General features: G+C 40.6%; 1 protein-coding gene across 1 annotated transcript in view; it reads right to left on the bottom strand.

Moving 5' to 3' along the window:
* Positions 1-3,831: 3,831 nt before the first annotated feature.
* LONRF2 (LON peptidase N-terminal domain and ring finger 2) overlaps positions 3,832-14,059 on the bottom strand; it is a 34,331-nt gene continuing 24,103 nt past the window's right edge. The window contains exons 9-12 of the mRNA XM_030945282.1: positions 13,264-13,422; positions 10,159-10,321; positions 8,064-8,213; positions 3,832-7,717 (exon numbers count right to left, since the gene is read on the bottom strand). Coding sequence (XP_030801142.1) covers positions 7,559-7,717; positions 8,064-8,213; positions 10,159-10,321; positions 13,264-13,422 — 631 coding nt within the window. The 3' untranslated portion in view covers positions 3,832-7,558. The remainder of the gene's footprint in view (positions 7,718-8,063; positions 8,214-10,158; positions 10,322-13,263; positions 13,423-14,059) is intronic.

Below are 14,059 nucleotides of genomic sequence, written 5' to 3'. Positions count from 1 at the left end.
CAAAACAATCCAAAATGAGGGAAAATGGAAAATCTTTATGCACAATTAATCAGAGGAATTGATACACTGCATTACCGAGGTCACAATATTGCAGAATTATAGAAGGAATTGATTGTTTTTTATGAATGCTATGATTATGCCACATTACTTCCTCAAACTCAGAGCATCCCTCAAATTCTATATATAAATTTGGAAAATGAAAAGCTTTCCAGGATGTGTAGAAGAATCAAATTCCTCAATTTGGGAAAAACATCTTGCCAGATTATTTTAATTTTTACCACTCAAGAATTTCTTGTGCTTTCCAAGTGTCTGCTAGTATTCAACATTGAGAATGAACATTAGACTACTTGGAAACTGATCCAATTCTTATGGAGAATTTACTCTGCCTGGGTGCAAATGAGCTTAATCTTGAGCTTTGTAGGTAAACCTGGTGTGGGGGCAGAGAGTCGATTCATAAGAACAGAGAGCAAGGGACAATAAAAACTTACTCTAAAGTAACTTCCTATCTTCCAAACAGTTTTTCCACAAGTATACATAAGGTTTGGGAACCCAGCACCTTAAGCAAACCAGGCTGGGTATTTCAGCATGCACTTTTCCTCTGGAATTTACTGCAGTCCCACCACAGAGCTCAGTGCCTGAGGTTTGAATGTTCCCTCACGTGCTCTCCTGCCCTCCACTTCCAGGAGACCAAGGAAAGAAAGAGCCAGGAGGAGGGGGAAATTACATAGCAATTTCTGGTTCTGGGTAAGTAACTTCTGTTTTCTTTGAACATCTCTATTTGAATCTGGTTTCCATTGGCAAATGAACTTTGGGTCTACAACATAAGACTTCGCAGATTTATTTTAAAAGTTGATCTGAGAGGGCTCCACATGAAGAAGCACTTCTTGACGTGCCTGTAGACAACAATGTCCTTTCCACAGTGTTTCTCTAAGTATGGGCAGGGCTCCAGGCAGACGCATGAAGGTATCAGGAATGAAGTCACCCTTCAGCAATGCCCCAGGTGCAGCTTAGGCTCTAAGTGGCAGAAAGCAAATTTACCTTGACAGTTTTGGTACACCTCTTAATAGAAGAGCTGTTCTCTGTAACACACACCATCACTGGTGCTTTAACTGGAACTATGAAAGACCTTGGTGGCAGGTTCAGATCTCCATGCAGCCTCATGGTGATAGATCTTCCCTGAACACAGAAGGAAATCACATTGGTGCTGGGCCCTTGCTAGGTGGACTTCCATTCATGATCTGATGATCTTCCTCCTTCTGCACAAGCCAAATAATTTCAGATGAAAGAAAATAAAGCTGGCACAGAGCAGTTAGGTGTTTTCTGATACCATGACTACTTAGCCACAGTAAATCTGTGTTCTCTTAACCAACAAGGGCAACCAGCCAGCCCTGTGAGGTACCCCAGCCACTAGCAGAAAACATGAGGTACTTGCTCCAGGGCAGGGCTGAGATTGAAGTTGGATATCTCTCCACTTACGATGATGGACACTGTATTTCCTCCCTCCTTCTGCTAGATCTACTCGGATTTAAGAAGTCCTGCAGCCTGAACCTGCTCTCTTACTAGAGCTTTGGCCAAAGAATTGGCAGCTGAAGCCACCAGTCAGCAAAACCTTCCTGGGATTATGGTTTATTTACCTTTTCTCTTTTCTCCCTTGAAAAGAAAGCCAGTGGGTCAGCAAGGGAAGAACAAGATGTTGTGATGAGACGGGGCAGGGAATCACAGGCAAGATTAGGATGATGGGTAATGGGTCTCCTGAGGGCTTTGTGAGCTGAACTGAGAGTAGGAGGGTTTTAAGGTGTTGTGAACAGGTTGATGGGCTGAAGGGGCTACAGAGAGGTGCCTCCCTTTGGCTTTTGCTATGGTAAAGACAGATTATGCTCTTGTCACTTGCTGTATACCATTCTCAACATGCCATCCTCAGGTTTGCAAGGACACAGGCCTCTAACTTTAAAAATGCAGCTCTACCTCTGGAGCACACTGGGTAGAGAAAAGGAGACCAGAGCTGTTTCTGTAACTTTGTGGTGAGGTTAACTAGCCTGACCCCAACAAAAGCTTCTGTGTTTAAAATCCAGGTCCTCTCCAATATGGCTGTTGCACAAAAAGAGCAGCAGATGTTTATGAGAAAAAACGTAAGCAACATTTACAAGTGAAGACATTTCTTCCATGGATGCATGAAGTCCCAAATTTAGCAGACAAGGCAGAACCCCACATATGGCAGAAGAGAGCTATAAAAGTTGTCAGCAAGTGATATTCATCTCAATTTAGAAACAACTTGTTCCTACCATGTAACGTAAATGCAATGGAAAACATGTTTATCTCTTAGCTGCAAGTGTAGTAGGCACAGTTGTTAGAGGAACCAAGCAAAGTGCTGGCATGGATTCACTTTCTTTTTATTCTTTTTTACACCTGATAGTATCAGATTTTCTCCTGATGTTTCTTATTCTGTTATTCAATAGGTAACAGCTTCAAGCAAGTGCTGTTGGACAGAATTAAGCAGCATTATTTTTGGTTCCTGGTTTGATTAGTGATGCAAGACAACAGACCACTAAGGTTTCCACACTCTAAGAATGGCATTGCTCAGGGAAGCAGGCATTAGTCTGAGATGCTGCCTTTCCAGGGCTTGGTATCTATCTACTAGCAAAGGACACGTAGCATAAGGGGGAAAAAGCTATTTACAGCTTCATGCAGTTACTTTACCTCTATTCTTCTCAAGTCTCAAGGAGCACGAGGATCTGGCTAATAAAAAGAAAACCTTGAAAATCTCCTTTCTTCAGTGAAAGGAATGTTGTTTCAAAAAGCTGTTGTCCGGGGTATTGAAGCAACTCAAGCAGCATTTACAGACACTCCCACATACACTTGCAACCTAAAAGAGCAGTGCTGTAACTGATGTTTGTAAGCTCAGACATTCAGTGCATACAAACACAAGGGTCAGTCAATCCAACACCAAAAGGAAAAATAAGGCTAGTATTTACAAAAATGCCTTCACAGCAGTTTTGTTCCACAGCTTAGCTGGCAGGAAGATGTAACTGAGGAACGTGATGTGCTTTCCACAATCTGGCTTGGCTTTTGCCTTCACATAACTCTGTTTGAGAAGAGAATATCCTGAGCTGGAAGGAACCCATAAGGATCATCGAAGTTTTGCTGCTGACAGTGTCCCACCCCCCAATACACTGGTGCTAGCCATGTGCAGTTGCCTTGCTCTGGAACACTCTCTCCCTCACGGCACCCTGAAGGTATTTTATTTCACTGGGCTTAAGACAATAAAGCATTTGTTGTTCTTCACTGTAACCATGTATTTTTTTTTAGAGCTTAGTTTACCAGGCCAGTCAGGTCATGCTTAGGGCTACAAAATAATCCAATAAGCTACAAAAGGAAGAGCCCACTTCATAATCATACCCCATCTTTGTCACAACCCACTCCTGAGGAAGCTGAAGGTTTACCTCCTCCATCCCAGCCCTTGCTGAGGGCTCAATTCCTCCAATCTTTCCCTTATTTTGAGACCCTCCAACCCTCCTTCAAATTCATCCCTCGTATTCCCACCCAGTGCCACAGTCTGCCCTGGGCGCCCAGCAAACCCCACTGTGCCACAACCTCTGCAGCCTCCTCCCTTCCTTGCACAGGGCCTAAAACAATTGCCATGCAACTCATGAACCCTAACATCTAGCCACTGCTTCTGGGATCCATCTGCTTCCTAAAGCCTCATCAGACCAACTATCACGCCTCTTTTGACAGCAGCATGTCAGTGGCTTGTTTCGTTCAGACCGTGTTCACCTCAGCTCTAGCTCTCAGTCCTCACAGTGATAAAGCTTTCCCCATGAACTCACACTCACATAAATTGAACCTGGTTTATTCCAAATATCACATAAATTAAACACATTTCCCATGAATATTGCAAATACACATGAAATGAACACTGCAATTTTTAAAAAAAGTTTTGGCTTTGTTTATGCAACAAGAAGTGCCAAATGTGGTTAGAACATGAACTTCTCCTGTATTTACTAGATACAAAAAGGTGCAGATTAATAATTTATATTTATACATATGTACACACTCCATTTCATTTCTAGCTTTAAAACAGTAAAAAATGGTTTCAAGTTTATCTACATTAAACATACTCATTTACATCTGGTCAGAAGCCCCAGATAAGAGTTGATACAATCATTTCACAACTGCAAAATTAAGGCGCTACCAAAATACCAGTTCCACTAGTGTAAAATGTAACAGGAATAGAGTGTACAGCTTTCTATTTATCAATTTAAAAGTGGACTGGAGAAGAAGGAAAAAGGAGCAGTAAGAAACATGACAAGTTCTACAGGTTAGAAGTACAAAGAGATCTCGATGACTATCAAATGAACATATTAAAATACAGTAGATAAAAGGCCTCAGTGGCAAACAATTAGTATGCTTCTGAAAGACAAAAAAGGTTAAAATATATATATATATCATTTTGTAGCTTGAAATTTTACAGGTGAACAACAGGTGTAGAGGTAGAGGGATTTTTTTTTTCTTTTTGGCCTCTTTACGATGTATAAAGAAGGGCCACATTCACCACAGTGAAAAGACTCATCATATATCCCAGCATCCTTGCTTGGACAGCAAGCAAGAAAAGTGTAATGAGCTAGAAAGGCAACAAATCCTGTCTATCTCTTCCAGGAGCTCAGCTCCAATGCTTCCAACATGTACCTTGGCAACAAGTTACACCTAAGCACAGACTGGCTGTAACATGGACATTTCCTCTAGAGAGCAACGAGACAGCTTTTCCCATGAGGTACTACTGGATGCTGCAGATATTATATGGCAGAGGTGATTTGGTAAAAATGAAACTGGTACTTCCCATTAAAAAGCAAGTACCACAGGGCAGTGGTGATTTTATCTATTTATTAAAGCTTTGCTATTTGATCAGCATTCAATGTTTTGGAAGAAATGTCAGCTTTGGGCTGCTAATATTATTATTTGCATCCATACACAGACAATTCCTTTGTTGTTATCATTTATCCAAAACATCAGCCACTGAAATATTCACAAACTGCTTTAAACCTTGACTAAAAAAAAATCCCTCTACAGTTCAGCTTTCTTTTCAATAACAATCACTCTATTAACTATGCAGGCCTTCATGAACACAGTAATGTCATTTCCCATGTAGAATGTCTTTACACATTACAGAACAGCAGTAAACAACCTCTCATTTCACAGGGTTTTCTGTCAGAAGTACCTCAAAAGTAGATATCTTGAAAAAATCACTTTTGCAGAGAAGAATATCAACATCAACATTTACTGAGGCAAAGCCAAGAAGACACTAACTAGCACCTTGATATTTTTTTTTCTTAAATGCACTCCTATCTGAAAATTAAGCACATATAAGATCAGGGACCAGCAATACACAAATACCATCAGCATCCTCTTCCAGCTAAACTAGTAACACTCAAAACTAGGCCAGACACACAAACAAGCAAGATTAATGAGTCTTGAAGAATACACAGCATGGAAAGGAATGGGAAGAACAGGAAGCTAAACAGAAAGGATTGCAAGATCAAATACAGTCCATCTTCTGGTCCGAGAATTAGTTTGTGAAATCACCCTTCAGTAGCTCAGCTGACAGTTGGCTGAAGACCTACTGACTTCTGACGCTTCTTCCCCACAAATACAACAATTCCTTATACTTCAGTGAATTCCTCTTCATCATCCTCAAATCCTGGAGGAAATGCATTCAACTTGAATTTTGAGTATTTTGGTGGTGGTAGCAGAACTTGCAGAAGGCTACTGTAGAGGTTATGACATCATTGGTTGTACATTATGCACTTCACAATTCAGAGAATACACTTACAAACCACTTAAATAGAAAAGGCGTGTTCAAGGTAGAGGCAGTTACAGTACATTCAGGGTATGTTACAGAAACCATTTGTGGTAGCCATTTGCTGAAAGGAAAAAAACGGAATTTTTGTTTCCCAGACCACAGAGGTTATAACTACAATACCCAAAGAGAGCAGGTAATATATCCCAATCACTGCATTTTAATGCAGTTTTCTTCCAGAATTCATGTACAAAGTGGAAAAAAAAAGTTTAAATACCTCTTCATTGACAAATAAGGAGAAAAGAACTAAAAAATAAACCAGGCACTTTGACCATTTAGGTAAGCAGCCATTTCTTCTTACCAGACTTCTGTACATGAACAAGTCTTTACATTGGTCTTGCTATGCTTGCAGCACATGGAGATTCAAGTCAACTTTTTTCCCTGTTGGTAGTATCAGTTCTAGTTATACGAAACTATGCCAATTGAATTGGTAACACTGAGTTATTTCATTGGCAGTTGAGCATATGTTGATCATTTGACTGACAAGCGATCAATTTAACAGCTATCAACGTTAGATATTAACAAAACAATACATAAAAAAATAATCAAAGAGACAAATGAAGTTTAACACCTGACTGAAGCTTGCATTGAGACGTGCCTTTATAGGTTCGGTTTGTGACTCCTTTCATGGTGTTACTGTGGGCTGATTTCCATCACATACAGCAACTGGTACTAAACTACAATACTTTCGGTTTGAAACATGTTCAGTAGAGACCACCCCAATGTAACAGGAGGTCAGCAAGATACTGCAGGAAGGAGAGAGATGGAAACCTCCCCACTTTTCATCCTCACTGGTTCCACTGGCAGAGCAGGTGTTCAGAGTAAACTGCAGCATGCCTCCCTCGTACTTGGGGTGAAATCATTATTTCACAGCAGTGTTTATTATACTTAAGTGAGCGGCTTGGTTTGAATTTAGCAGTAAGACTGGCTAGGATTACTTTGGGTTTTCTCCTCAAAGAAACCTAAGTATATATTTATTTCCAAACATTTTGTATATGCTCATTCTGCTACAACATGTAAATCACAAAGGAGGGATTACCTAAGGCTACCAAATAGTGTGCTTATTCAGTAGCTATTATTCTTTCAGATAAACATCCTCAGATGCCTTGACTACAAACGGCTTAACCTGTTTTTTCCCTCAAACTGTTATTTGCTGAAGAGAGAGAGAGTGGGAGATGTGGGTGTATGACAGACTGCCTTCCAATTCACTAACAGAGAGTACTGCTGGCTTTAGTCCTCGTGCATACTTCTGCTGGGCAGCGTAACTCCTCTTCCATTCACTACCTTCAAGAAAGTCTAGGAAACACCTCTTCAATCCACTGTCCGGTTTCCTCTTCATACTGAGTGAAAATTCAGATCACATGCAGGCCAATGGCACTACTCTAGTACTTAACTCTCTTGGCTAGAAACATCAATTCTATCGAAGTACATTGAAGCAATTATCCACATCAATCAGCTACATTCTAAATGTAGCACAGCTCTGCAGAGGTTCCATTTTCACCAGGACAACAGGAGAGTGTGCAAGGTTTGGTGAGTACCCAGGTAACAAACCGATGCAATCGATGGATGCAGGACGCAGTCAGAAAGGGCTGTTCCTTCTTGAAGGAATCTTAAAAAAATACAAAAACCAACCCCTCCCCTTCTGCCCTCCCCCAGAACAACCTGTCATGAGATGTTTTTGGTGCCCACTCACAACCCAAGTCCATGTTATCTAGGTCTTTTGCGAGTCACAAATATCAATACACGCCGGATGGCGATGAGACGATCCTTCAGGGAGGTCATAGCCAGTATAGCCAGCTGAGCTCTGTTTTCCAGGGGCAACACTGCCAAGAGCCACCAGTACCAGGCAGGACCACTGGGGTTGCTCTGCAAAAGGATGGAAAAACACGCAGTTATGTATTCACCAGCCCAGCCCCATGAAGAACATCACCCTCCTTCTCACCTTCTATTTGCTAAGAAAGTCACCACAAAACAAACAACAAGTGAACACTTAATTGCAGGCGTTCTCTTTATCTGTATATACCATCAAGATTTATCTCTTCAGCTACCAAATTACACGGGTATATTGTTTACCATGCTTCATGCCAACAGATCAAAATTGAGTAAAAAAGAGTCTAGAATGTATAAACCACAGCAACAATCTGTCAGAAAACAGTCATAGTGTTAAAATTCTGTGTAGAATAAGGCTGCATAAGTAGGCAGGTTTTATTACCTGTGGCTCTGGTTCTTTTCCTGGCATAGATCCAAAATGATTGAGAATTTGCACTTTCATATTGTCTTTAAGTGAAGTGAACCAGGCAACAGCTTGATCATACACTGAATCATGAAGGCGGACAAGTTCTTCATATTCTGGTCCTTCAACCTTGTTGTTAAAAGAAGGGAGATGGAACAAAACAGGTTTGATACCGTGGAGTCCATATGCTTCCCCAGAAGCAAAATAATGCAGTGACTACAGCTGTTCAACTGTCCTTATGTAAACCAACTGTGCCTAAGTCTCAGATTTCAAACCTGTGATGCTGGAGTCTTTTTACCCTCCCCTAGGTGTTCTGAAGTGATATTTCTTGGAGCAGTAACTGCCTCACTAGTATCCATTCTTAAATTCTGGCACAATAGAAGAATACGCTCTCTACTCCTGGGACATATTTATAATCTCAAACCCACAACCTCGGGTCCCTGTCACAGAATGACCTCTGGACAGTGGTACATTATCTGGCAAAACAAAACAAACACTACTGCCACCGAGCACAGAGACAGAGGGGCTACAGCACTTAAGAGACCAGCACTATTTTATAGAAGTGGTAAGGCCATGGTAGGACAGCCAAGGAGAAGGAGGAGGGTAGACACCTGAGCAGGTAGGAAGCAGGGAAAGTGATACTTTCCCAATACCAGAAACAGCCATGAAGAAACACCCTCATTGAAGCAGAGTGTTTTAGTTGCACAGGCCTACTATTAGCTATTAGGAAAAAAAAAGCATAAGCAAAAACCACTACAAATTGGTGATTTGTGGGTTTTTTTAGGGGGTTTTGATTCTGGATTTTTGTTTGGAGTTTTTTTCCCCTTTAACATGTGCACACCACATAGGCGATTTCACTCATGCTACTCACTCAGGTACACCTCTGATCCACCTGCTCTATATGCCCTTTACAACCAAGGAGAAGCAGTTCTAGAGAAGAATTAATCTAATCTTAAGGTAAGTATCTAAGAGCATGTAAAACAGGTATCTTTGGACTGAGATTTTTGACCATCAGACATATGGATGTAGGGCACTGAACAGACACCAGTCTCCACTGTGAGACAAGGTAAATCTCACTCTAATCATGAAAGGTGGATCTCTGGCACCATCTATAAACAATGTCTGCATACCTGAGTTCCACTACTCTTCACTAGGGATTTAAACAGAGAACAACCCTCACTCTGAGTAGATTGCCTATTCCAGCCTTTCACAGGGAGAGGCACCTCCATGAGCTCAACCTTTCCTGCCCTGGCAAACAACTGCATCACCCTGTTCAGGTTAGAAAAGCACTGCTAAGGCTTTACAGACTTTCACTTCAACTGTGAGAGTACTCTAGAGCTATATGACAGAACTGACTTCATCAACCAGCAGGAGATTACTGCTAAGCTCCATGTTAACAGCTACCAAGGTTTTATAGACACAGTCTAAAGATGATCCAGAAAGCATGGCCAAAAATTCAACTTCTGGTCAACATCCATCACTAACACCTGCCTTGATGCAGCTTTGCTAAGAGGACTACTTTTTTAAAATCTACTTCCCTCTCAGCATTTCTCTGTTCTCAGTCAGCTCTAATGGATGCTTGTACAGGGCATGGTTAACTACCTGTCGCTAAGAATTCATTTTAAGAGCAGACTCCCACATTTGTCTGAGGACCTGTTCTGTAAATGAGAACTTGGAGGACATATGAAGTGTGCCAACTGTCAGTTCAGTGCAAGAGAACAGTCAGTTCTCTACCAATGGGAGCATGTGCTTTTAGAAGGCTTTAAATTCTGTACCGGTTTTAAAATGTTACTCTGACCTCACCTACACACCATGACCTCAGCATCCTAGAAGCTAATTTGAGATCCATGAAAGGAGTGTAACACTTTAAGCAGAGATAATTATAAGGGAAGAAAGGAAGAAAGGGAAAGAAGATACAAAGTTTGTTCCATGGTTTTTAAAACAGAGTTTTAGTGAATTTGTAATGATTATTGGCTTAAAAATAACGCACAGCTAGCTTGAAATACAACAAGGAAAGGCTATTTAAGTGAATCCAGCAATACATGGGTATGAACAACTTTGCACCATAGATCACCTTTTTATCTTCAAGATACTCGATGTTTGCTGTGTTATATCCATCTCGCTGGCCATGGCTTAAGACCCTAAAACGACGGACACCAACTGTATCAACAACTGAGCGTCCATCAGGAAAAAACTTTACGTCCCTGATCTCTAATATACAGCCATGATCTGCAAATCTGAAATGACAGAAGGGCATAAAAGTGGAAGTCATCAACAAGTGTTTATAGACATCAGGACAAATACTGGGCCTAATTCACCATTTCTTACTTGAAAGAGGATTTTGCTTTGGTGACAATACATTTCTGCTTATTCACATAAGCCACACAACCCCCACCCTTTCTGCCTTCCCTCAGAGGACCTGGGCAGCAGCATTTTCAGGGCAGGTTTATGGGGTGGGAGGGTTGGAAAGGGACAGGAAACTAAATGAAGCATGTTTCATGCTGGGAGTTGCCAGCTGCTGGTGGCAAATTCATTTGGTTTGCAAAGAAAACAAGATGGGTAAAGATACTGTAAGGAAAGTACAGAAAGTGAGGAACAAATGCATGGCTGTGAGGGCTATCCCCCTACTCCAAGGTGTAAGCAGAAGACTATAGGCTTTAGAAGAAAAAAGCTATCTGTATAACAAGTCTTTTCTTGCATTTGTTTCCTTTAAAAAAAAAAAGTCAAATCAAACTCAAAATATTCTCTTCAAAAAACACTTTTATATCCACTATATTTAAAGTTGTAATGTGTTTTAATCACACCCTGGAAACAGGCACGAAATTAACTTTTACTTTATCAAGCTTACCTAACTCTACCTTTGTGGTGCAGTGATTTCACTAGAGAGGCTGATTGCACAATGACTTCACCACAATACATCTGCAGGTCTACAACTCAGCCTACTTTTAAGCAGGAGAAAGCACTGTATCTAGTCTCAATCTCAAGATACCAAACCCTACAGGGTCTGATAAATTCTTCATCATGGAAATGCTTGTTTTACTAGGGCTTGGTCATTTCTTACAATGGAGTGATGAAGAAATGACTCCTGTTTCTGCTCTACCAGAAATCATGGGTTTGGGAGGGGTGGGGAACAACTGTTCTCTCCCAGCCAGTGTACAGGAAAAAATCAGGAAGAGCAGGAGGAGCAGAGCTGCACACAGCTAAGTCCTGGTGCTCTACCAACAGGACTGATTAAAAAAAGCAAGTCTGTTAGTTTGTTATAGCAATATTACACTAAACACTATTTAAACAGCTACGTAACTATTGTTTTTAATTAACGACTTTAGTGACATTCATACTGGCTTTAGAGATTAATACAGAAGTGATGATTTTGTCTTTTCTGTCCTTAGAGGAGTTACTTTTGGGTAGACAGGGACCTGAATCAGAGAGACAAGAAAGACCTGGAGACAGGCATAAAATGTGCTGACAACATTAAGAGCTTATATTCTTTTACCAATTGTAAGTTAAAATGGAGATGTAAACCAGAGGAAGGTAATGAACTAAACATGCTCTGTCACTGTGTTTTTAAAGGGAGGTATGTATCCATGTCTCAGCAGATGAGGCAAAACAAGTTTCCCCGCTTCTTGTATTCCCAAGTTGATTTCGCAATTTTGAATAAACAAAAGAACTTCTTTACTTGTGTAAGAAGCTGCAACAGCCTGGCAGGTGTCTGCAGATTAAGGTTTCCTGCACTTCAGTGGTTTATTTAAGTCATCACACTCAAAAAGTTTAATTATTTCAGTAAGTCAAAACAGACAGGACATAGAAATCTAACCATACTGTTCATTTTAAAATACCCCTCATTATGCTATTTAACAAACCAATTATTGTGTTTTGGGGATTGTAATGCCATGGCTCTCTGTATTATTATACCTGATTCCAAATAAATTTGGCTCTTCCACAAGCCTGCAGGGATGTAAGGAGAGTTATCACCCAAGTCCTAGGGTATTCTGTCCTCACTCTCCCAAGTATACGCTTCCAGAAAATTGGTAATAGACCTGAAAGGGACTGTGGAGCATCAGCTGCTGCTGGAGTCTCAACTCCACTGAGTGCAGTACTGACAGCATGCCAAATGGCACTGCAGCACAGCCACAGCTGACTGGAAGCTGCAGCATCTCCTGTACTCTTACAGCTACCTTACTGTCCAGTCTGGGAGAAAAATAAAATTTCCCTCCCTGCAAGAAGCATGGAGTGGACAAGGAAAGGCTGCCAAGCCTCAGTAATGACTGCCCCCTTCTCAGCTCCAGTGATGATCACATACCAAAATGCTGCTCCTGAGGACGCCTGTCTAGTGTGTTCTTAAAAATTCCCATGTTCATCATCCATTCTACAGCCTGCCAACGTAGCTTCTGCAGTCAGCAACTATTGCATCTCATAAGGCAAACCTCTCAAGATCACCTCATGCTTCTCTCATGAGCATGGTCTCAAAACCCCATTATCCGTAAACATTTAAACTTGAAGGCTTTAGTAGAATCAGAGGATAGTTTTGTGTTGTAAGGGACCTTTAATCTAGTCAGTCTCTGCATAGGGAGCTGGAAACACATCAGTGTCAGAAGTCACAAAAATGAATGAAAGGTATGATCATATAGAAAGACAATGTAACCCACTCACTGCAGATAGTTTAGACACTGCAACACACCAGTAAAGACAAACATTCAAATTCAACATCCAGCAGCAAAACAGACTTCTCAGCCAAGTGTATACTTTGTCTCATTAAAATGATACCACTCTTTCAGGAAAGCTACGGGAGGTCTGAATGTTTTGTCTTATTTTTGTTTTGTTTCTTTTTAAACTGAGTAGACAGAGGGGGAACCTTACCCAGACAGTCAGTTTTCACTGGAACAAACAGGCCAGCAAGCTTTCCAAACACGCAGCCAATTAAATGCTATTTTTGGAGCCTGTAGTAACAGGATGAGTTGCATTCTTGCTATTATCCCAACAGGGGAGTAATAAAATTACTTCTTTGTGTAAAAAGGAATGTTTAAAGTTCAAAATTAAGAAGTAAGCAACTTTAGTATTGGTTCATACAGGACTGAAAGGAACCACAGTGGTTTGGGGAGACAAGTATACTGTGCTGCAGTATTCCATTAGCTCACAGCAGCCTCTGCAACAATAGGACATTCTCAGCTCATCTCCTTACCCTTTTAGTTCATCAGCTAAGCACATGCCAAACTGCTTGGTACCAGTTTCCATGCATCTTCTTATCATTAGGCGATAGCGAGGTTCAAAGACATGGAGTGGACAAGGGATGGTAGGAAAGGCCATAGTACATACGAAGATGGGAACATCTTTATTCAAACTGTAAGAAAATTGTTAGAAAAAAAAATCACCTTTTTCTTCTGGGTGCTGCTATATTCAGCATATATCTTTAATAGAAGACAAATGGCTTCCTTAGACTCAATCTTTGTAAATGCATATCTCTCTGAGGTTTGCTATTTTCATAAGACAAACAATATTTCAGGACTCTTCTCCTTAATACATTAAGTAAACAATCCCTCTAACCTACTTCCATAAAAGAAAAAAGTCAAGAAATAGCCAATTTCCCAAAAACATGCACCCTGATACATCTTATACACATGGCAAGATTTTGGTGACAACTTTTCACAGTAATGAAGTACTTAAGACTCAACCATGTTCAAAGCAAGATGGCAGAGAATCCCCAAACTCAGTAAACCCCTTTGATTTCAAAGCCATTAATCCACTTAATTTTTTTCAGGATTAACAGCATGTTTTCTTTTGCTTTTTAGCTGAGATATAGCACAACATTCACAAGTCACTGACAAAACTGAACTTTTCCTGACCTGAAGTATAACCCATTGATAATTTGAATTCTACTCCCAGAAAACCCCCATTGTAACTTCTAAAGCTATTATGTGTTTCATAGGAAAAAGCAATTATCTTTATTTTAAGAATATTGTTTTGCCTCTCCACCATTC

The sequence above is a fragment of the Camarhynchus parvulus genome, chromosome 1 (assembly GCF_901933205.1).
Source record: "Camarhynchus parvulus chromosome 1, STF_HiC, whole genome shotgun sequence".
NCBI lineage: Eukaryota > Metazoa > Chordata > Aves > Passeriformes > Thraupidae > Camarhynchus > Camarhynchus parvulus.
This window is presented reverse-complemented; position numbering and strand designations above follow the sequence as displayed.